This window comes from Harmonia axyridis, chromosome 4 (genome assembly GCF_914767665.1).
Source record: "Harmonia axyridis chromosome 4, icHarAxyr1.1, whole genome shotgun sequence".
Lineage (NCBI taxonomy): Eukaryota > Metazoa > Arthropoda > Insecta > Coleoptera > Coccinellidae > Harmonia > Harmonia axyridis.
The window spans coordinates 2184200-2209862 of NC_059504.1; the positions used below are offsets into that span (position 1 = coordinate 2184200).

The window sequence follows — 25663 nt, forward strand, 5'->3', positions numbered from 1 at the left end:
GGCCATAAACAATATTTTATCAATCAACGTCATATTAAAAAACACTCCTCGAAACGACACTGTCGAAACGACGAAACTACGAGGCCAAATTAAAAATCCTAATAAATTGTACACTATTTCCATTCATTGAATCAATTTCCCGGAGGGGGCGTGTCCCCGCGGCCTGGCCCCGCCCCCGACCTTGCGCTATCCGACCAGAAGGACCAGGATCGCGGGCCAGGGGCGTCCTATCGCAGTTCTGGCGAGCTTATCACCCAGAGCTTCGAGCCGAGGGTCCTTAGTAGATTTTCGGACGATTGTTTGGTCGTACGCGCCCGCAGGATGTCTTCTCGCTTGTCAGCGTCGCGACGCTCTGAACTGTGAAGAGGAGAATATCGGGATTTGTGATTTTTTTCTGTGACGGTATTAAGGTTTTAGTTTTTTGCGAATTTTTTGGACGTTGATATGGCCCTCGAGTTAGGTTCGCACGGTGTTATGCCCCTGGACTTCAGCAGCGGCGCCAGGGAGGGTATTTCGGGGTCGCAACCTGGCAGTCCGCCGGGAAGTAGCGCCTTCACCATAGTCACCCCAAAAGGTAGGGAAAATAACAATTTGTTACAGGAATTGGTTATAATATAGAATTTCTTTTTATTATCTTTTTGTTCATTTTTTTTTTTAGTTTTTTTTTTCATTATTTTGTTAATATATTTATTTTCTTTGAATCATAAAGAAATTCTCTTGTTCCTTATTATTTCAATGTTTTTTTCGATACACCTGTTGTTTTTCATTTTTCAAATAATCTGCATTCTGGAATCTAACAAACTGAATAGAGTTGTTGTAAGAGTGAGGTCTGTTTCAAAATAAATGCCTTATTTCATCACAGAGACGTTTGAAGAATTGTTGTCTTTGATTTTTTTACAACAGGTTATCTTTGTTAATTTATAATTAAATCTTCAACTGGGAGCTAGAGGATATTTTTGTATACACGATAAGATGGTATTTTAAAACCCGAAGAATATGATCAAGCTCTTTATGAATAAGGGATAATGCTAATTTTGTACCTAAGTGTGCCCATTGTCTTTTTTCACGGAATTGAGAGCAAATTTAATAACATTTAATTGGACATGCTTTCGGTTCATTATTTTCACAGTTTTCTCCAATTCTTCCTCGAATTAAGTATTCAATAGAGGTAATTGAAATATAAACAAAATATTTAAAATTAAAAATACATCCGTCAACCGACCAGAACTATTTCAAAAACTAAAACAGCTATTGCATTAAATTTGGTTCTAAATGAGGTGCTTTATCACATTTATTCTTCTGTAGCTAAGGGATGATTCATATAATTATTGAAGGAATGAAACTGAAAAAGAGACCTGATGAGACACAATTACGATATTAAAAATTCCTGTCCTATGACCTGAAAAGCGGGTGAAATATCAAGATTAAAATCCACCATGTTCTGTCAAATAAGCTTATCAACAAAAATAGTAAGGAACAAATATGAGTAAAAAAAAATGATGACACTTTTGTGAAGTCCATCGCGTTGCGCATGCTTTGAAGTTTTAAGGTTCAATTGTTCATTTGTAATTTGATTATTATTATCCCATCTTCAAAAAAAAAATCAGAAAAATCTGGTCGATACACAACTAATTTAAACTCAAATTCTGCAATTTTCCGCAACAGAATATTCAAAGAGAAACGATTAAAAATGAATAAGTGGTAATCTGAATAGAAGTATGTAATAAAGACCATCGTTTTTATATTCGATAGTGTTACACACATTTAGGGTTTGAAAATTCTTCAAATGGGAGATTATGTCATTTGAAATTAATTGGTGTAATGACCTTTGTGACAAAAGTCTTACGGAGAGCGTACAAGTATTCGTTGTAACATGTGTGAATGAGGGGAAATGCGATACCAACAAAACAAAATAAATCTGAATGTTACCCATGTGTTGAGAATGGATATAGATGGTGACTCTTTAATATAGTACTAAGGGGGCTTTAATATTTATTATTCTCAAAAAAAAAAGGTTAAGTACCTTCACGCTGTAACACGTAGTAATGACCCTATTACGCTCTTGGAGACAACAGAAATGTTTATATGTATTTATTCTGCTTGAGATTTGGACGATTCGAACTACAGAATCAATTACAAAAAATTTCGCACGTAGCTTGGATATTGGTATTTCATATCAACACCCAAAATCATGAATCCGTCGGGTTTGTATTCATGGAAATATTGTTTTTTTGATTATCTTCTTTAATTATCTACAGTTTTGGTTATACGATCAACACGAAATTTTGCACCTGACTAGAAATTGTCAATCTACATTCAAATGCAAATTTTCATCTGAGAACAAACGAAAATACAGTTTTAACAGTAGATTGTTATAGATTAAAGAGGTTTTTTTTTGCACTGTGAGCTTATGGTCTATTGTGCCCCCATCAGAGCTATTTTCACCATAAGTAATTGTAGTCTACAGTTTGCCCCCAGTTCCAGAGTTCTAATGAACTCTAGTATCTAGGATGGCTTCAAGAAGGTTCATTCTTCACTTCTAAAGGGTGTTTTTTTAGAGCTATAGAACTTTAAATTGCAATAAAACAACGATGGATAATTCGATTGACATGAATTTTATTTATCCGCAAGATAATCTTGTGGCATTACATTTTAAATATGATTTCTGGCATATGACCGCCATGGCTGGCTCGGATGTACTCCAATCTGGACGTCCAATTTTCGATTACTTTTTCCAACATTTGTGGCCGTATATCGGCAATAACACGGCGAATGTTGTCTTCCAAATGGTCAAGGGTTTGTGGCTTATCCGCATAGACCAATGACTTTACATAGCCCCACAGAAAGTAGTCTAGCGGTGTTAAATCACAAGATCTTGGAAGCCAATTCACAGGTCCAAAACGTGAAATTAGGCAGTCACCAAACGTGTCTTTCAATAAATCAATTGTGGCACGAGCTGTTTGACATGTTGCGCCGTCTTGTTGGAACGACAGCTCCTGGACATCATGGTTGTTCAATTCAGGAATGAAAAAGTTAGTAATCATGGCTCTATACCGATCACCATTGACTGTAACGATCTGGCCATCATCGTTTTTGAAGAAGTACGGACCAATGATTCCACCAGCCCATAAAGCGCCCCAAACAGTAAGTTTTTCTGGATGTAACGGTGTTTCGACATACACTTGAGGATTAGCTTCACTCCAAATGCGGCAGTTTTGTTTGTTGACGTAGCCTTTCAACCAGAAGTGGGCTTCATCGCTAATGGACGTAGTGCGCGATACGTATTCCGAACAGAACTATTATTTTCGAAATAAAATTGCACTATTGCAAGCGTTGTTCAGGCGTGAATTCATGATGAATTGCCAAACCGAACTGAGAATTAAAGCTGTCAAATCGGTCGCCATCTTGAACAGTAATGCCAACTTAAAGTTATATACCTCGACAAAAAACACCCTTTAGTAAGTAATCTCAAAATTTCGAAATTTTTTTATAATTTCTGCAAAACAAGTCTCTTCTGCAAAGCATTTTTTGCGTTGGCTAGCGATGGCGAGGCATTCCATCACTGGGTGATTCAGAGTTTCTTCCTCCTCCCCAAAGAATCTGCACTCGTTATTTTCTGCTACACTTATTCTCAGGAGATGCTTCCTAAGGTGAGAATGCCCTAGAAAGGGTCCAGTGAGGAAGTGTAGCATATTCTTGCTGAGATCCAAATACTTCTTGGATCTCGCAGTATCAAAGTTTCCTAGAAACTTTTTGGAATGATCCAGCCCAGGAAAGATTCCGCCAGAGTGTTTCTCTTTGGTTTTTTGTTTCTCCTGAAACTTTATCTTGTAGGTACATTTACCAATTCCACAGGCCAATTAAAGGAGTTGAGCTCCTTTTCTAGCAAGTCTGACCTCTTCATGTCCTTCGATTTCCTAGTGACCTGGAGCTCAGATTTAGCAGACCTTGTTATTCTTGCCTATTTTATTGAGTTTTCTTCGGCACTCAAAAACCATCTTAGAAAGTGACCTCATTGCTTGGATACCAGTCTGACTGTCAGAATTTATTGCTAAATCACATTTCTGATAGTTCCTTACTAGGTTCATCACATCACATATTTCGATAGCTAATATCTCTACCTCAAAGGCACTTGGACAGCGAACTAACTATAGTGATCATCTGGTGCCAGCCCTGAATACTATACATCGGCAGTTCCAGTCGTGAGTTTAGAACATTTATATCTCGAACTAAACTACTATTTTGATAGTAACAAAAAACCACAGGCTGGATTTCATCCTTTAACGAATTTTAGCGTAGTGTACGGACGGACATAATTGAATTTGACTACTCACTTGTCATCTGTAAGTCGAACCTAAGGTTTGAGACATTTCCAACGCTCAAAAAGCCGGAAATTCCCAAGTCTGCTGAACGATCCAGTCGTGAAAGCTTCAAACCGCAGAATTTCCCAAAGTAAGAAAAGTTATCAGTGACAGTGTTGTGATCGTGATTAGCAGTAATTGGTGATACGAATCGGATGTCTGTGAAAAGTTATAACTCTCAATTAATGGATTAATTAAAACCTCCTATCTCAATTAAAGGGCAACTTGACCAATAATTGACGTTCTCGATTCAACTATGATTAACTGCTGCGCTGTAATTAAATACAATCAAGAGAGCTGCTCTTGAAGGGAGCATAGATACGGATCTGCAGAAAAAAATATTTGGGAGAAAATCGTATCATTTCTAAATAATTTCTTTCTATGATCGTTGCTTGTGTTTAATCGATTGGTTTCTCATTATTATACTCATCTGGTGTTTTCTAAGTATGCTTGGCATAATTAAAAACAAGAAATAAGTTTTTTTATAAATAAGTGGTCCAAATCTGAATCTTAACTATTGAAACAATTAATATTTAATTTCTTCCCATTATTAACAAAACCTAGAATAGTATACCTGAAACCTATTTCATTTACATTATCATCCTAAACAATACCGTCAATATGCATGTTTTTTTGGGGGCTCGTTCCCCGAACACAGCGCTATATCATTCTGCATTTGGTTATAGAATCAGAATTTCAAGCTTCAAGCAGAATTTCATCGTGGTCGCATCATCGGAACCATCGAAAAGTAAAGAAATATATGAAAAAAGATCCGATTAGGTTGAAAATTAGACTGTTCATGTAAAATAATCACTAGAATGTTCTTGCTGAATTTCAGGGGGGTCGTGAATTGTTTAAACTCTCGATAATAGTAGGGGCCACCCGTAAGTTCAAAGCTTAAACAATCTAAAGCTTCTCTTTATTGGATGACGTAGCAAACACACAATCTAGACTGTCAGTTGTTGATTTGAAAACCCTTCAAAGTTCTTTGCGGCATTTTCAGCAGGATTAGTCACCATAAGAACCGCTTAACTTTTTATTATCTCCAATTATCTCTGCTTTCCGTTGATTAGATCGGCTGATGAGCCTTCGGAAATGTCTGTGAAAGAATTGTTCGAAAAATTTTGGAAACATGGTATCGAATATGGTATATTTTTTATGAAGTCCATCTGGAATTCTGCATTTAAGTTGTAAATTTGCTACAGGTCAGCCTTTTATCTGACAAATCCAGTCGATTCTGAAGGATCGAATCCAGTTATCCAGATAAAATAGATATTCTGGAAAAATGTCTGGATCAGAATTTATCGGTAGATTTTGGTAGTTTCAGAAATATCTCTCCAAACTTGGCCAAAATGGTCAAACAAGGATTTTTTTTCAACGCCAGCATCTTCAGCTTCTGTTGAAAAACAGCTTGAACTTGAAATCCAAGCTGTGAATCCCTATTTACAACTATTTCGAGTTGTAACGCAAAAATTGAACATGTATTTTTATTTATTCATTTATTATTTCAAGAGAATTGTCGAATTATTAATTCCTCCCTTTAAATTAATTTTTTTTACACTGATGTGCCACCTCCAATCATTCACCCTTTACCCAATTTGATGAAGGGATCTCTTCACCACTCCAAAAATCCTCCTCTCCGACAAGCTCCTCTCTAAACCATCGAACCAAAGGAAAAAAAACCATATCGAAAAGCATCAAACGTTAAAAAACAAAAATAAAAAAAAAACGGGGAATCAAAATTGCAAATGTAATTTCGTCGGAGCCGGCGTGAAAAACTAATTATTTTTTCGTCAATTTCAATTAATGCCAACGGCGAACAATCAAGCGTTGCCGCGATCAAAGGGAATTCCATATAGAAATCAAATTATTCCCGACTCCCGACTCACTGGTTGAGCTCTTTCATCTCTATTATTTTTCGACACAATCGTAGCGCGTGAGATTATCGGTTTTCATCCGTTTGGACATCCCTCGGATAATCTCGGAGATTTGCGGAGGAAATTCGATGGTGATTAGGGTCACAGAGCGGGGAACAAGGGAGGTTTTTGACGTCTGGGCATAGAAAATCATCGATTTATTCATCGAATAATTTGTTTTAATTTAATATTTCTGATTGAATTGGGAGATTCTTTTCGAAAATTTCTATTCTGAGTATTTGTTCCCCATACAGGTTGGTCTATAATTTCGTCAAGATTACAGTTTATATTCTGTGGTTTCGCTGAGCTGAAAACTAGGCTGAAAACACCTCAACTCCAGAACTAAAAGGCCTACAAGATAAAACCATCAACAGTGAATTTTAAATAACGTTAGTGGATCGATTGGTTTGATGAAAGTTGTAATTTTACCACTCATATATAAAGGGTGTTTTTTTTCGAGATATATAACTTTACGTTGGCATTACTGTTCAAGATGGCGACCGATTTAACAGCTGTCAAGTGATTTATTCTCAGTTTGGTTTGGCAATTCATCATGAATAGACTCACGCCTGAACAACGCTTGCAAATATTGCATTTTCATTTCGAAAATAATGGTTCTGTGCGGAATACGTATCGAGCACTACGTCCATTTTATTTTGTTCAGCGATTAAGCGCACTTCTGGTTGAATGGCTACGTTAACAAACAAAACTGCCGCATTTGGAGTGAAGCTAATCCTCAAGTGTATATCGAAACACCGTTACATCCAGAAAAACTGACTGTTTGGTGCGCTTTATGGGCTGGTGGAATCATTGGTCCGTACTTCTTCAAAAACGATGATGGCCAGAACGTTACAGTCAATGGTGATCGGTATAGAGCCATGATTACTAAATTTTTCATTCCTGAATTGAACAACCATGATGTCTAGGAGCTGTGGTTCCAACAAGACGGCGCAACATGTCACACAGCCACAATCGATTTATTGAGAGACACGTTTGCTGACCGCCTAATTTCACGTTTTGGACCTGTGAATTGGCCTCCAAGATCTTGTGATTTAACACCGCTAGACTACTTTCTGTGGGGTTATGTAAAGTCATTGGTCTATGCGGATAAGCCACAAACCCTTGACCATTTGGAAGACAACATTCGCCGTATTATTGCCGATATACGGCCACAAATGTTGGAAAAAGTCATCGAAAATTGGACGTCCAGATTGGACTACATCCGAGCCAGCCGTGGCAGTCATATGCCAGAAATCATATTTAAAATGGAATGCCACAAGATTATCTTGCGGATAAATAAAATTCATGTCAATCGAATAATCCATCGTTGTTTTATTGCAATTTAAAGTTCTATAGCTCTAAAAAAAACACCCTTCAGATATAATCGGTTATAGAGCACAAAAGTCCAACTATAACATTGACCTTTCTTGTTGAATTTCTGTCTTCAAAAGTACCATCTATAAAACATCAAAAACAAGTCCACATTTTTTGCTGTTTGCTGAAAAATAACTTCCTATACAACGTTCCCTCAACGTTTCGTGAAAATCATAATTCATAATTCTTGTCAAGCCTCAAACTTCATAGTTCCACAGTAATAAATAGGATGTTTTAAGCTCCCTACGTCATCAACTGTGTAACCCAAGCCGGGTAAAACAATACTCGAGTGAACATTGCGTTTTTGCGTCATAAATTTAGTCACTTCCTGATTCATTCTCATTAACCACAAGCGGAATCGAAGCTGCTCAAAAAATTGAGTGTCGTTTCATTCCACGCACTTCGGTGCGACAAAAAATATAAATCTTTTTAATTTTTTTTTGTCAACGACGACATATGGGTTACATACGCTGAACTGACGTTGTTGTTCTTTCATGAAGACGACGGTAATCACGACAGGGCATCAGAGGATACATTTCATACGTTTCATAAGTATCATCATGAGAAGAATTTTTTTTCTGAGGGACTTCTAGGACATACTATAATAAGCCAAATACTCACCTGGAATTGGTCAGTAAAACAGGAAATATATGTTATTCATCCAAATTCAAAGAATCCACTGCGAATTTAGCAGAATCTGAATTAAAAAAGACGTTCAAAGTTGAAAAAAAAACGCTTGAAATTGGACCTCTACAGGAAGCATAATATCTCCTAAACTATTGATCACAGACCCCTCAAATAAAATCGTTTTTTGTTGCTCAAGAATTAATCTATAACATACTCGAATTTGTAGTCTGCCTCACACCTTATCGGGTAATGACAGCCATGAAAAAATTATCGAAAATTTTTCGAAAATTTCGGTTTTGTCGCTATAACTTTTGAAATAATAGATTGTTTTCACAACTGATAGCATTTTAGTGATCTACAACATCGAATCAATCAATGAAAAAGAATCGTAATTTGACGTAGGAACTTTTAATTTTTTTCAAAAAACTACATGGAAAATTCTCGAAAAATTTTTCTGCCTTCGATTCTCATGCAAATTCAAAACATGGCTGATTCGGGAACGTAAGTTCTTCCAATATCCCTCGTAGTTTTTAAAAATTTTTAATCGGAATTTGTAAAAGAGCAGCAAATATCGGACTTTCACAAAAAACGATATAGGTATCTTTGGAAGTGTAGGTCACAGACCCATCGAATGTTAACCTTTTTTTGTAGATTGGGAGTTGGTCTATAATTCTTTGGAATTTGAAGTCTGTATTTTGCTTTGCCGGGAAATGTAAGCTTTGGGAAAATGATCGAAATTTTTACAAAATTTCCAGTTTTCACGACAGAACTTCTGAAATAATTAACTGATTCCACAACTAATAGCAATGTTGTAATCTATAACATGAAGTGAATCAATTGAGTGGTATGACTGTTTCATGTTGCAACTTTTAATTTTTAAGCTTACTGTTCTTGATACTTGATATAACCTATTTTCCGAAAAATCTCTGAATCATAATTTATTGAAGTCTTCAGCTTTGCAGACATCAAGTAGGCGCGTTTAATCGTTACTAAGTCAACTGATGAGCGAAACCATGAGAAAAACCGCCGATAAATAGGATAAACAGACAGCAGAGAATGATTTTCGCTGACCCTTCCACGGAACAGATTATCACTAATTGAAATTAACGATAAACCGATATCGTAATTCGCAATATCTGAACGATAGAAAAACGGGCAATCAACCTAGTCATCTGTTTGGGAAAAATCGTAGCGCTTATCTGGCGATAAGCGTTCATTTAATCCACAGCGTTCAGATGAAAGGGACCGGTTCAATTGGCCCTTTTCACCTTCGACGATCGATAGATAAACAGCAATTGAGCGACCATATGCTGCCTACGGTGTATGGGAGGCCATGATGTGGTTTGGCGATGAAGGAGTGCATTAACGCTTATAAAAGGAATATGGGGCATTGTTACGTGGTGTGTACAGTTGAAAAAGATAACACGAAAATGTCTTCTGTTCATTTGCAAAAAAAATTTTTCACTTGGTTCATTTGGAAAAATAAAGGATGAAAAAAAATTAAAGGAAAAGGCAATAAGATCACAAGATATGGAAATTTGAAGGAGTGCCTCAAGGAAGCTTTATAGGGCTTATGTTGTTATAAACGGCGCACTCGTCCTACTTGGACCGAAATGTTTATCAGTAAACAATCGTATTGATGCCTCCAAAATTTTGAAACTGATAATAATAAAACTGAATAATGCTACCCTGCTGTTTCAAGCGATAACTTCACAATTATTAAGAAATTGTAAAACTCTGTGAATACACCTGAGATTAACTAACAAAACCGAACATTATAGAAATAAGTCCTTTTCTCAAAATATCAATTCAAGACATCCATTTAGGAAACACCCTGTAGAATACTACTTCAACACCAATATCACCAATCCGTTAAACTACGTCTCAAACTCCTTAAATCTCAAACATACCCTACTACAACCGACGTCCATCCATAGAATATCCTCCAGACTCATCTTCCTTCTATGATCCAGATCGTAAAAGGTTATGTTCCAGGGGCTACGTTCCCTGTTCCATCTCTCGACGACCCACTCGACTTGGCGCCGTTCAAGCAGTCGATAGGAAATAACATATTTATGATGCGTAATTGAATTCATCCCATTCCACGATTTGTTTTATTAGAGGATGCTCTAACGAGGTCTAGGAAGGCGCCAGTCCAATAACTGACCTCCCCTCTGTCCGATTCTTTATGGAGGACTTCCGCAAGGTTCCCAGGCAGATTGAATGACGCTGGAGATATTTAATAGGAAGCTTCGAGACGAGATCAAATGGAGAGATTGGTATAGAGATTGCGAGAACTACTCTTCTTGGCTGTTCGCAATGTTTACAATCTCTGCCTAGGATATTCGTATTTGGGTTACAAAGTTGATTATTGCTAAAGTTGCCAGATGTGCTTAATAAGTTAGAGCTATTGCTAAATCAGTCATGAATATAGATATGCGAGTAAATCTATAAATACTAAAGTCTAAAATGAAAGAACTGAAGACTTTTCAACTGGAATAAAACGTTCTCGTAACAGGCCAATTGAAAAGTCCCTGGTCTACCATAGTAAAACACATTTTTTTGGCAAAATGCGATTTTATTATTCAACATAGTTGCCTTCGGGGGCGATACGGCAATTATAGCGATCTTCCAACTTTTCGATACCATTTTTGTAGTACGATTTGTCTTTCGCTTCAAAATATGTCTCTGTTTCGGCGATTACTTCTTCATTGACGCTAAATTTCTTTCCAGTGAGCATTTTTTTGAGGCTGAGAACAGGAAAAAGTCACTAGGGTCTAGATCTGGCCAATACGGTGGATGCAGAAGCAATATGAGGCCCAATTCATGCAATTTTGCCATTGTTTTCATTGATTTGTGACACGGCGCATTGTCTTGATGAAACAGCACCCTTTTTCTTCAAATGGGGCCGTTTTTCATCCTTTAAACAATCCAATAACGTTATATAATAATCGCTGTTGTTGGTCTGGCCCCATCTCTTACTTTTAAATTCTCTTTCTATGGAAAGATTCTTCTTTGCTTTCGGAACAGGCTTCAACGTCAGCATTCACTTCTTCATAAGAGGCAAATTTATTTCCCTGGAACGTTTTCTTGAGGTCTACAAAAACCCAGTAATCACTGGGAGGCAGATCTGGAGAATGAGCTGGCTGATCAAACAGTTAGAAGAGCAATTCGTCCAATTTGACCATGGTTTTATCGATTTGTGACAAGGAGTATAGTCTTGGTGAAAGAGAATATTTTTCCCTTAATTTTTGCACTTAATCGAACCTTTCTAGATGATGTTTAAGATTTTGGTCGCTTAGGAAAGTTTTCACTGCTTGCTTTCCACTCATCTGACGCTCTCTTTGACTTGTCAATATTTTGATGAATCTATAGTTCTCATAAAACTGAAATTTAAAAGAAAATAAGATTTGTCAGTGTCAATTTGAAGTAGTATGAAAAATTAGCATAAATTTTCCTTGGTTCTGGTGATATTATCGTCTTGAAATTTTGATTAAGCATTAAATTGTTCTCACACATCTACTATCAGTATTTCAACTCAGTTGAATCTATCACTCAAATATTAGGTTTTTTTTTTCGATAATTTACTTGAACTTTATATAGTTCTGATAAAGCAAACAAGGCACAATTTAGAACTAAGTTTGAAATTATAATTTTATATTCGAACGTAAAATTTCAATTCGGTCATATCTTTTGACACTGAACAATCTTATTTACAAAACCTCAATATGAATTTCTCTGAGTATTTGAAACATTCTATGTTCAAAATTCGAAAAATACAACATCGTGAAGAAATGAAGTAGCTATAACCTCTGTTCGGAGATGAGTGCTCAAAAATAATGTTTTTAGATGTAGCTTTCCCTATTTGTTCTTATTCAAAGAGACTCAAATATTCAAGCCGAACATTCTCCTTCAGTCATTTCAAATCGAATGAAATCACCCAAAATAAAAAAAATCGCCAAATTCAAAAAATAATCCTATCATGAAAGAGAAAGATCACTTATCATAAGCCTCATGTATCACTCGATCCCGATAATCGATCAGCGACCGAACAGCCCTATAAACACGGGATACATCAGGAGAAATAATCCCCGTCCACGGTATAAAATATTGACAATCCTCGAGATTTGCCAGAAATCGGTTCTGCGATACCCGGATCCGTAATCGGATTTACGAGTTCGCTTCTGTCGGGTATTAAATCCTGTACTGGATGCGGATCAATCAAGAGGTCTGAATTATTTATCCACTGATGGGCATCTTGCGTTATTCAATCCACGATGTTAGAGGTTTGTCTATTTCCTGGTGAATGAATAAGAAATAAACTGTGCTGCTAAGATTGTTTTCATACTGATTCATCGGAAAAAATTATGTGAAATAATTATTTCTCAAGTGAGCGTAAGGACACAGTATCAATCGTTCGCAGAATAAGTGACTTTTGTTAATAACTGTAGTCTCAAATACTCTTTGAATATCAACTTAAGGGACTTCAAAGAACACTCACGAAGCAAATAGACCTTGATTGACATAAGCAAACTCAAATGTGTATTGTGAAAGTAAAAAAGAAGACCAGAGTTTCTACCTCCACCAAATCCCAACTCCATAGTTAAATGTATAAACGAAGCAAAGTGATTGTAGGAACCTGCAGAGAAGTTCTATTGTGTTGTTGGCAGGTGACGTTAGAAGAAGATAATCACTCAGTGCTTCTGTACTTTCCCAAAAGACTCATTTACATAACCAATGCTGATATCGATGAAATTTTCGTATCTAACTTGATATTTCCTTTTGTTTCAGTTGTTACCGACCACAATGACTCATCTCCCTTACATTTCCCATCAGCACAATATTGTAGGATGTTATGGGGTTCTCACCTTTTACCTGCTGGTCCAAGATACCTCTCCAGTATAGCACAGCCAGGTTCAGACAGTCCGGAAGATAAGTCAGGTAGGTCAACTTTTCGAACTCATCTAGACTTAACTTGTCTTTAACTACATATAATGTATAAGAATGATTGGCTACAGAAATCCATATTTAATAAAACCTTCCTATAGTGCACCCTCTTGATAAACCCTTCCTACAAATCTCATCCAAGCCAACTCTCGGCATCATCGGCATCTGGATAGGTGATCGCCCAGTTACGCCGAACTTCAAAGACCACAAATTTTAAAGGTGAATTTCCCGACTTGCTCTCTCTCTCCAATTATCCAATCAGGACAAATCCTCGATTCCGTTCGAAACTGCCGCAAATTGAGGCGGCCGAATCTCAATGAATCCCACAAAGACCGACCGGTAGTTCGTGGAAACGTCAATTCGTCGCTCATTGACGTCCGTCGATCGAAGGTCGCCGCCGACAAAGCGGTTTGAAGGGAATAATTCGACCGACGGATAAGTGACGGCCAGTGTGTGTACAAACAGCCCGGCCGGCGGTAGATAGACCTCACAAGAGGTCGTGATGTCATTTCCTAGTAGGCGAACCCTATATGTCAACGGGCGGACGATTATTTGTTTGATTTGCGACCGGAGGGGGATTTTAATCAAGCTACTACGAGTGTTTGCTTGAGTTTCCACGGTCACAACAAGCTTTATGTCGCTACACTGGCTTTGCACGGTTCATAAAAGATGTATGGAAGACACGGTGTGGCGAATCATAGAAAAAAAATTACGGTTTGCCCACCTGTACGCCCCTGCAGATTAAGGGGAATGATTTTAGTTAGTCTTTAAAAAATATCGGTGCTTTGGGTCTATCAGTTCAGTTGAACTCCACAATTAATTGTGGAGAAGACTGAGGTCTCTAAGTTTTCTCAACAAACGATTGTGGTGAAGAATTACAGACTTTAGTCAGCCTCATCAATAAGTGAGGTCCGATCTATGCGCAAAAAAATCAACGCACATTATGAAAATCTCAAATTTATTCTACAACTGAAGGTGTTCTCAATGATAATTATTTTTATCAGAATTATGCATGCATATGTTATCCACTTTCAACGTTTTTCTTCAATACAGATGTTTTTTTCCAGCAGGCATAAAAAAAGATGAGATTATCAGATTTTGAATGTATTGGCTCCATTCTGAAATCAGTTGTTCTCGATCAATTCTAGTGATCAATAGTTTTTCTTTCGTTTGATAATGGAGCTATGAATGCTGATAGGTATATAAGGAACATTCTTGAAGAGCATGTATTGCCATTTGCCCCAAACATTGGTGAAAATTTCATTTTTATGGACGATAATGCCAGACCCCATCGTCGCGCATCGTTCAGGAGTACCTTGAAGAGGTTGAAGTCTCTCGAATGGAATGGCCAGCAAGAAGTCCAGATCTCAATCCGATTGAGCAGGTTTGGGACTACCTCAATAGAAGGCTGAGAAGTTCAGAAAATCATCCAGCTACTCTTAATGACTTAGGAATCCAACTCAGGGAAATCTGGGAAGGATTAGATCAGAACATTTAAGATCACTCATTTTGAATATGAACCGTCGTTGCCGAGCTGTGATTAACGCAAGGGGTGGAAATACCAAGTATCAAATCACTTATCAGCATTCCAGTATTTTGAAAATTGTTTATTTCTCTTCTTTCACATAAGATTCGGTGAAATCCTGAATTTTTCTTCCATTCAATGTGTCTTGTTTCGTTCAAAACCTTCCCGAGAGAACATAAAAAATAAGTTATAAAGTCAATGTAGAGTTAACTTTCATTAAAATTGAGATTTCCAGAATGTGCGTCAATTTTTTTGCGCAGTGTAGAATTGTCCTGGTTTTCAAACCAGAAAGAGCTCGAACGAACTCGAACATTCTGCAAAATTCTGACGGTTTTTCCTGTAGTGCCCCTCCGAATAGTTCTAACCCTTTATACTAAAACTTCTCAGCAGGGCACATTATTTCGTAACTATTCAATTTTGGGAATAATAAACCGAAATATCGATAGTTAGCGATGATGAGATCACTTCCTAGAAATTCTAGGGTTATTTATATAAATTTATGGTGTTTTCACCGACTTGTTTTGAGTCACAGAGGTGTGCTAGTTCCTGCTCTAGCGTTGCCCAACGTTGACGAAAATAAAGCAATCCTATGAGTATCTCGTCTTATCGAATATTATTTGTACGAAAGCGATTTAATAGCCCTTCAAGATTTACCTAATCCACATTTTACGGTGTTTCGAGTGTCGTGACAAAGAACACCGAAATAAATCTCAGATTAACGAGTGATATCCGTGGTATCGATCCCTGCATTATCGACAGATCTTAGACCTTGTCATGTCTCTAATCTTTATAGCACTGATTTGGAGGATTACGGTCCTATTTTATCAATACTCTTATCTATTTCTTGGAATTTCTAAGAGTCATATGAGGATTTATAGATACACACTTGGTATTTTCGTATTTTCACGAGAAGAATGTTTTTATTAGATTTCGACAGTAATAGATCGCGATTATTCAGATCTGTGGTTGATAACTACCAATTTAGATAGTTCCATGTAGTCCGCCGCAGCGCTGTGATCTTTAACCAGTTTTCTATGATTATTTAGGTTAGGTTAGATTGATTTTGGGTTGTAAAGGGCAATAATGAACGTTTGGAATCGTTGGAGAAAAAAAAATTAACCTCCTCTGTAATTTTTACTGTTAACGTTTCGGTATGTAAAGGGTGTTTTTTTAGAGCTATAGAAATTTAAATTGCAATAAAACAACGGTGGATTATTCGATTGACATGAATTTTATTTATCCGCAAGATAATCTTGTGGCATTACATTTTAAATATGATTTCTGGCATATGACTGCCAGACGGCTGGCTCGGAATTTTCGATGACTTTTTCCCAAAATTTGTGGCCGTATATCGGCAATAACACGGCGAATGTTATCTTCCAAATGGTCAAGGGTTTGTGGCTTATCCTCATAGACCAATGACTTCACATAGCTCCACAGAAAGTAGTCTAGTAGTGTTAAATCACAAGATCTTGGAAGCCACTTCACATGTCCAAAACGTGAAATTAGGCGGTCACCAAACTAGTCTTTCAATAAATCGATTGTGGCACGAACGGTGTGACATGTTGCGCCGTCTTGTTGGAACCACAACTACTGGACATCATGGTTGTTCAATTCAGGAATGAAAAAGTTAGTAATCATGGCTCTATACCGATCACCATTGACTGTAACGTTTTGGCCATCATCGTTTTTGAAGAAGTACGGACCAATGATTCCACCGGCCCATAAAGCGCGCCAAACAGTCAGTGTTTCTGGTGTAACGTTGTTTCAATATACACTTGAGGATTAGCTTCACTCCAAATGCGACAGTTCTGTTTGTTGATGTAGCCATTTAACCAGAAGTGCGCTTCATCGCTAAACAAAATAAAATAGGCGTAGTGCGCGATACGTATTTCGCACAGAACCATTATTTTCGAAATAAAATAGAACTATTTGCAGGCGTTGTTCAGGCGTTAGTCTATTCATGATGAATTGTTAAACTGAGAATAAATCACTTGACAGCTGTTAAATCGCTCGCCATCTTGAACAGTAATGCCAACTTAAAGTTATATACCTCGAAAAAAAACACCCTTTATACAGGGTGTCAGTGAATAACTACGACAAACTAAGAAATAATGACGTATTATAAGATATATAAATGTTTCGTATTATAAGATATAAAAGTAACAATAAACCATAGAAAAAAAACGAATGAAGAAGAACCTTATAGGAAAGAATGAAAACCATAGAATATAATTTCAAAGTAATGAATTTTCTCTTTCCATTCGAATCGCGCGATTGGTTTGCCTGCTTCCCTCCTGTATCCCGGTCGTTAGAAGGGAAAAGCGACCAGGTTTCCCGACAAATCGGGCATTGTCGTCGGAACGAATCGGCTACGAGGCCGTGAACGTGTTCCGCAGGGTGTAAATTGGTGTACGTCCCGGGGGCACACACTGATGCAATCCTGCCCTCTCAATTACGCCGACATCGTGCTGCTCCTTCTCCTCTTCCCCTCCTCAGACCGCTATTATTGCTCCCATTTATTAAGGACCCGAAAGAGGATCGTCGAAAATTTCGAACCTCATCAACGGATCAGATCGGTATTATGCCACGTTCACACTGGCAGAAGAATATGGTCGTCGTCTGAACCATCCCTAAAGTTTCCAGTGAACTTGATCAGCCTTTGATTCAATTGAGATGTTTTCCGATGAACTTATGTGTAAAATGTCAAACTGATCTGTATAATTTTCAGTAAGCAAATTTTGTCCCCAACATGAACTATCAAATTCGACATGAAGCGCGGGGAAATAAAAAAATATCAGTGATACGATATTTTACTCAATTCGCGAGTTTCTCCACAAAGAACGCACTTCTTATGTCCCATAGTGAATCAACGTTTCATATTAACTCAAGATATATTGAAATGAATACCTAAATATATCAGAAATTCAGAAAAAAAACTTCAAGCACGCCAAACGACGTGAAACAACCGATGACACTAGGAGAGCAAAAGTTGCCAAACCTTGAATTTCAGCAGGTAGATACAGCATATAATAAATATTCCTCATAATAAATTCGACAATTAGGAAATATATCGGTTTCCAAATATTCAAATTTGCATATTTAATCAGGAATCACTCATAAAATATATTTCATTCAATATAATATACATTCATAACGATATAGTAAAATTGTGGATTTGAAAATATATCATAATCCGACAACGTAATCTAACCATGTTGGGGAAATGTAAAAATTGCGAATACTCCCTCTATCTATGTTCATTACTCTATGATATTCACCAATTCTTGTGGTCAAAAGTGACGTCTGTAGCACTCATTCGATTATATCATGTATATACCTTTCATATCCCTCCAGCAAACTCTTTTTTTCCGGCAAAATTTACTGCCTAACCAAAACAGATATATCACATATGTCTCACTTAGAAATTCAGCCACAGCTTGTCGTGTCTCGGTGTTTGTTCTTCTTCCGTGTCGCTTGCAACGATACCGATCTCGTTTGGCAAACAGCGACAACATTGAAGAATTGTTACGCGGCCTTAAATCAACATTCAACCGTGTTGGCAAACAGACCTTTATCCTTTGAGTGAAAACGGTAACTTGACATGCATGCGAAATCCTCCTTTATAGGTCGACGAAGCATTCCATTCAGATATATATTCCAGTCGAAAATTGGTAACTCTGTGTTTTAACCCACATATATTATCATGGAAAATAGATTAAAGATCACAGTGCGTCGAAATTTCCAATGTTCAAAACATTTTTGATCATTTTAACAACTCTTCCAGGTTTCGTATTAGGATCGGACGCCAAAAGTCTGGTTAACGTATGCAGTATACAACCTTTTCACGTCTGACTTCGCCTATTAGAATCGAACGCCAAAAGTCTGGTTAACGTAGGAAGTATACAACCTTTTCACGTCCGAATCGGACGCCAAAAGTCTGGTTAACGCATATAGTATACAACCTTTTCGCGTCCGACTTAGCCTAGAGCGCGTCCTATAAGAAACAGCTAGTTGTATATAAAATTTTCAACGTAAATACTTGCATAACGCATGTTTACATGTCTTGAAACGACTCTATCGATGTTCGGGGTTTGGTTTTCCACGGCAACAATCACCTCAGTTAGATTATATGTGATTTACAATCCGTGGAGCAATTCATCATGTTGACATCGATATCGAGAATCCTGCATTATCTGCCGCTTTCATCGCGCCGCTATCTAAGTCGACGTCTGCTGGGCCCTAATCCCTGCGCACACATAAGCCGGAACCGATAAATGTGCATCATAACCGTACGCCATTTATCTTCCTGCGGGAATTTCGGGACGTCGGATCGATGGCCGCGAGGATATCGGGGATTTCTGGGACCGGAGCTCGGTTGGTTGGGTTTGTGAAAGGGTATATATCTGTATATAGGACAGAGTTGTGTTGGGCACCACATTTACGACTTTTATATTGTTTGATATTACAGAATTGTCCCATTTTGCGATCGGAACATCCAAGAATGATTTTCGAAAAGCTTCCCCAATCACAACGTGTCACTGATTGGTACGATTTTTCGGCTGAATGTTGATGTGAAAGAAGTTTATTCTTAACGAAACAATTGATAATTCGGCAAAAAAAGTTTTCTGGTAATGTTATTTCTCGGAGAGATGATGACAGTTGGCCACCGATATCTAGTGATTTAACACCTTTAGGGTTTAGCTAGAGTGACACAATGGAATTTGAGGTATTTTGATTCGTCATCAGTGAGTCGACCCTTATAAACCATTCCCGGCTCAAAATTTGAAAATTACAAATACTGTGGCGAAATGATATACTTTTCGGTTCGGGGAACGAGTGCCCAACAATATTTCAAAGGAACTAAAGAATGTTACATGCAATTTATCAAGAATGGACTAGTTTTCATTTTTTGTTAAGGATTAATTCTAAAAATTTAAGTAAAATGAAACAAAAATGTGGAAGAATCATTGAAATATCTCTAGAAATGAAAAAGTTATGGGACTTTGAAGTTGCGCTTGGAAGAATAATTTCATAGTATGTGTAAGTTCCGTGACGTCACACCCTAGACGACTGGTATTCGCAGAGTGCTTACGAATTCATTGGTGTACAATCACTTGTGCCGTTCGTGTCGTGTTTTGTTAGTTACACGATGGCTGAAATAACTTACTATATACATACATATAAATTACTTTCTTCTCTTTTTACTCCTCCCATAAATATGTTTTGGCATTAATAGACTTCAACAACCAGTACTCAACTACAAACTGTTTATGAAACGTTTTTTAAATAAATCATCGTTATAAGTTGAACCATGATGAAGCAAACTCAAAAGTAGATACTTACTTGAAAAGATTAACTCCTTTTATTTCTGCACTGACAAGATGGATTTGAAAAAAAAAACTCCATCACTGCGAATATATCTATTTTAGACAAATTGTCACTTTGTCCTTTCACGAAGCCTTCTTCCATTATGGTGACATAAAAACAAAACTCGAGTTAAAACTACACTGTACAACTACAAACGGCGCGAGAGCCTTGGCGCGGCTAAGTATTTAAACGTAATTTATGGTGTAGCGATCACAGGCAAGAGCCGTGACGTCACAGACCAAAGACGTTCCGCGCTAAAATACGTAAATTTAAATAATCTATTTCTCAGTCATCTATTGATGGATTTTCAAAATTTTTTCACTGATTTATCAGTTTTGCTCTATATTTTAATTCTATCGTGTCAAATATAGTATTATCAACATCACTAAACTAGTCCATTCCGTCGAATTTCAACCGAGTCGAAATTCACGCGAAGGAAAATTCTCCGGTGGAAATCAAATAATCCGGCAATATAGTAGGCCGTGTTTAGGCCGTGTTCCGCACTTGTCAAACCTGCTAATTAAAAATTCCCACTGTTGCGAATAAACAAGATCCGACGTCGACGGACCATGCGCCGGCCGCCATAAACAGAATTTCGATTCCGGGGCTAATGAATTTGATTTCGCAGGATCATGAAAAAATGAATTTCGGAGTTTATTGGTCCGGAATTCATTAGTGGGGATTGATGAACAAGATCAACACGTCCGCCCAAGGGGGAGGTTGTGCTCTGGACTAATCGATGGATTTTAACGCCCTGATGATTTTTAACAGCCTGTTTTCGCTCTAAATGTCCGTTATGTTTAGAGGTAAAAAGTTGTTGGAGTGCTGGTCGATTTGCTAACACTCTTGATATTCTAATAAAGTGCTTCTATAGTTTTTTTATTTGTACTCTCGACAGAGTATATGGTGTATTGATAGAATACTGTTTTTTTTTATGGAAACATATACTGTTTAAGCAAAGCAATTACTTGGTGAAACTGTCTGACAGCATGACAGATCCGGGTCAAGTGATATTATCTAACAGTAGACTTCTGAGATGAATTGTTTTTATGAAAGTCCATGAGAAAAAAAATTGTGAAGGTCTCATGATTTTTATATTTTTTTCTACATTCATGCAAAAAGCAAAACTTTATTCAACTATATTTAGTGGAAAAAGAAGTTCTTTATTGCACCAGTGCAATAAAGTTTTTATTGCACTCATCTGTTATTCTACTTCAACGTGCTGATGGAAATCGTCGACAGTAGCGGAGGGATACGTAGAGGAATCACTTGCAAACAAACTCAGTGTTGCAAAACAAATATTTCAGCCTGAAAGAAATAACGATGTACAGTTACCAAGTACTAGTACGTTTACAGCAGTGACAAATCAAGAAGTGGATTTAAAAAGAACTTCACTACGAAATATTCATATTGCACCAATTGTTCATTCACTTTCAACATTGAGGGTAAAAATAAAGTTTGAGTTAAATTGTTCGTAACGTCTTAGTTCCTGTTTCAATGCAAATCGATATTAATAATAAAGTATTCAAGTTGCGCTTTTCATTTTCCTACACCTAGTGCCGCACCTCAATAAATCATTTTTTGCTTTTTGCATGAACCTAGAAAAAATGTTGTATGCAACTCGTGCAAAAATTGTTTATTGCAATCGACGTTTATTTCACGTCGAGTGCAATAAACATTCACTTTTTGCACTTGTTGCATAAATAATATAAATAAATAATCAATAGTGCAAACGAAAATTGAATTTCTGCCTGCCTTCATAACAAACTCCTCTCATAAGACATACTCAATCCTTGGAATAACTTACACCTGTTCGCCCAAACCCAACCCTTATCGATGACTAAACACAAAAAAATCGACTAACCCTATTTTTTTCCTGCCTTCATCGCCCAACAATTACGAATTTCTCCACGCACTGTCAACCCTTCCAGACAGTCACATGATTAATTAGAAGGCAGAAGGCTATGACCAAATACACACAATCGCGCCAAAATTAAGACATAAATAGCTAAGGGCCGTTTTACAAATTCTCCACGCGAGTAAATGATAAAGAGAGGTTACATAATGTATTCTTTTGAGGGGTGTCACGAATCATTAGCTTATGACCGAATAGTTTAGCAGCAGCTACTAGGGGTGCACACCCTCCAGAAAACTACCCCGTTGCCGATACGCTCGCGACATAAAGAAGAAGAAGAGGGTGTAATGTGTACAAGGGGGTGAGCCTGAATTATTCATAGCCTTCTTGTGTGACATCTGTTCGGAGACTTTAGTGTATTAGCGATATTTTATTAGGAGAGTTTCTCTGGAGGAAATGCCTCATTTCCTCTTCTTGTTACAAGGGTAAGGTGGTGGGAGCTTATGGAAATTATCTGAGGGATGATCCATGTAGTGCTTCAGGATTCTGAAATAGGATATAACCAAGTGACAGACGAAGTTTTTGGCAGTTTTGTTAAATAGGATATCTCCTGAAATATTGTCCACGCCCATTCAAATTGAATCGTTTTTCATACATCGAACTTTGATCCGAAATATATCGAAGTTTCAAGTAGAGGGTGTTTTTTTTTAGAGCTATTGAACTTTAAATTGCAATAAAATAACGATGGATTATTCGATTAACATCAATTTTATTTATCCGCAAGATAATCTTGTGCCATTATATTTTAAATATGATTTCTGGCATATGACCGCCATGGCTGGCTCGGATGTAGTCCAATCTGGACGTCCAATTTTCGATGACTTTTTCCAACATTTGTGGCCGTATATCGGCAATAACACGGCGAATGTTGTCTTCCAAATGGTCAAGGGTTTGTGGCTTATCCGCATAGACCAATGACTACATAGCCCCACAGAAAGTAGTCTAGAGGTGTTAAATCACAAGATCTTGGAGGCCAAGAACAGGTCCAAAACGTGAAATTAGGTGGTCACCAAAAGTGTCTTTCAATAAATCGATTGTGGTACGAGCTGTGTGACATGTTGCGCCGTCTTGTTGGAGCCACAGCTCCTGGACATCATGGTTGTCCAATTCAGGAATGAAAAAAATAGTAATCATGGCTCTATACCCATCACCATTGACTGTAACGTTCTGGCCATCATCGTTTTTGAAGAAGTACGGACCAATGATTCCATCAGTCCATAAAGCGCACCAAACAGTAAGTTTTTCTGGATGTAACGGTGTTTCGACACACACTTGAGGATTAGCTTCACTCCAAATGCGGCAGTTTTGTTTGTTGACGTAGCCATTCAACCAGAAGTGCGCTTCATCGCTTAACAAAATAAAATGGACGTAGTGCGCGATACGTATTCCGAACAGAACCATTATTTTCGAAATAAAATTGCACTATTAAGGCGTGAGTCTATTCATGATGAATTGCCAAACCAAACTGAGAATAAATCACTTGACAGCTGTGAAAGCGGTCGCCATCTTGAACAGTAAAGCCAACTCAAAGTTATATACTTCGAAAAAAAAACACCCTATACATAGAACTTTGATCCGAAATGTATCGAATTTTCAAGTACGTATTGAAAATTCGAGTGGAATTTTTCGATATGAAATTTTTTGGGTAAGAACGAAATTTGGCTCATTAGTGATTGTCAATTCTAACATCGCTCACCGATTTCTCGTAGACCTCATAATTGAAGAAAAAACTGAACTCGAAAATTGGGAAAAATACGTAAAAATCCAATAACCTACACAAAAATCGTTATATCTCCTGAAATATTTGTCACAGACCCTTCGAATAAAAACGTTTTTCGAAGATCGAGTTCTAATCTACAACATGTTGAGATTATTTCAATTCCGTATCTTGCGTCCAGAAGAAGTGACAGCCTCGAGAAAATTATTAAAAATGTTTTCGAATATTTCAGTTTATGAGTTATAATTTCCATAATATTGGACTAATCAACCAACTGCAAACATTTTCGTGATCTACGTTATCATATGAATTGAAAAAATGGTATAAACTTTCCATGAAGGAACTTTTACTTTTTTTAAATTTTTATAAAAATGTTTTTCATTTTGAATTCTCTTAGAGAAACTTCTAAATTTTTTTAAGAGACTTCTCTAGATCAATAGATATGCTGTTATAAGCCCTTAGGCCCTTATAATCATTAAAATTATTAAACTGCTCTTTTTCTCCATTTCAGGCATAATAAAGTTCGGGATCAACCGCCTTGTCTCCAAATCTGACGACGAAGAAGACGAACAGACCAACAACAACAACTCCAAATGTTACCAAAGAGACACCAGCTGTTACAGCGGGGACGAGATGGTCTCCACCAAGTCCAGTCAAATTCACAAATGGGACGCGATGTCTCCTAGACCTTCTCCCACCACCTCTCCCGAGTTGGAGGTCGACTCCCCCGTCAACTCCAGGACAAACTCCCCATCCCCTAGACCTCCTTCAGTGACGGAGATCCAAAAGACAGATGTCACCACCAAGAAGTGCGAAGCGTTTTCAGTAAGCGCGTTGTTAAGGCCTGACAACCCCAAGGAGAAGGCAGATAGGGTTGGTTATCAAGAGACGGTCTCAGTCACCAGGTCGTATTTGTACCCCCAGTTTGCTGATCTGTTGAAAGACGCTCAGCTGAAGAGTGGGCAAGAGTATGGCTCGCAGTTTTTACCTAGGAACTTCATACATCCAAGCTTATTACCGTCGAGTCTTTACGCCCAAAAGGACGGTGAAGACCGACCCTTCATACCAACACCTACATCGCTCTACTTCAGCGCCATGGCGGCAGCAATGGCAAACGGGCAGACTCAGCACGGTCAATACCCTCAGCAGCATTCTACAACAGAGAATCTATACAGGTTGAGGCACCACTTCATGTCTAACCCTTCGATGCATCCACACCACCACCATCTGTTGATGAGGCCAGGTATGATGCCTATTGGAGACGTCTATTCTTGTATAAAGTGCGAGAAGATGTTTTCGACTCCTCATGGACTAGAGGTCCATGCTAGGAGGTCGCATAATGGAAAGAGACCTTTCGCTTGTGAGCTCTGTAATAAGACTTTTGGACACGAGATCAGTTTGAGCCAACATAGGTGAGATATTCTCAAAAAGGAAGTTTCTATTGAATTATAACGTTATGTTTGTACTTGTTGCAGGGCTGTGCATAATGTTGAGAAGGTGTTTGAGTGTAAACAGTGTGGTAAATCTTTCAAGAGGTCGTCGACGCTGTCCACTCATCTGCTGATACATTCTGACACAAGGCCCTATCCTTGTCAGTATTGTGGTAAAAGGTTCCATCAGAAGTCCGATATGAAAAAACACACGTATATACATACAGGTAAGTTCTACTCTGAGTTGATAATTCTGCTACAATTTTTGAAATTTTTCTCCACTTATTTGGTGAGGTATTATTTCTATGAAACTGAAGATGTGGTTATCTTAGATCTTTTTAGTATAAAACTAGTACGTAAAAAGTTTCTTAATATTGAGAAACCTTCAGGCTTCGTTTGATTTCATAATTTTTCATCCAGGATCTAAGACACATAAGTCATCTTATAAATTTGTCGCTTAACCTATTGCGGGTTTTTGTAA

General features: G+C 37.6%; 1 protein-coding gene across 1 annotated transcript in view; it reads left to right on the forward strand.

Moving 5' to 3' along the window:
- The first annotated feature begins 244 nt into the window (after positions 1 to 244).
- LOC123677733 (zinc finger protein 391-like) overlaps positions 245 to 25663 on the forward strand; it is a 51307-nt gene continuing 25888 nt past the window's right edge. Inside the window, exons 1-4 of the mRNA XM_045614426.1 lie at positions 245 to 574; positions 13070 to 13219; positions 24264 to 25164; positions 25228 to 25409. Of these exons, the coding sequence (XP_045470382.1) occupies positions 445 to 574; positions 13070 to 13219; positions 24264 to 25164; positions 25228 to 25409 (1363 nt within the window). The 5' untranslated portion in view covers positions 245 to 444. The remainder of the gene's footprint in view (positions 575 to 13069; positions 13220 to 24263; positions 25165 to 25227; positions 25410 to 25663) is intronic.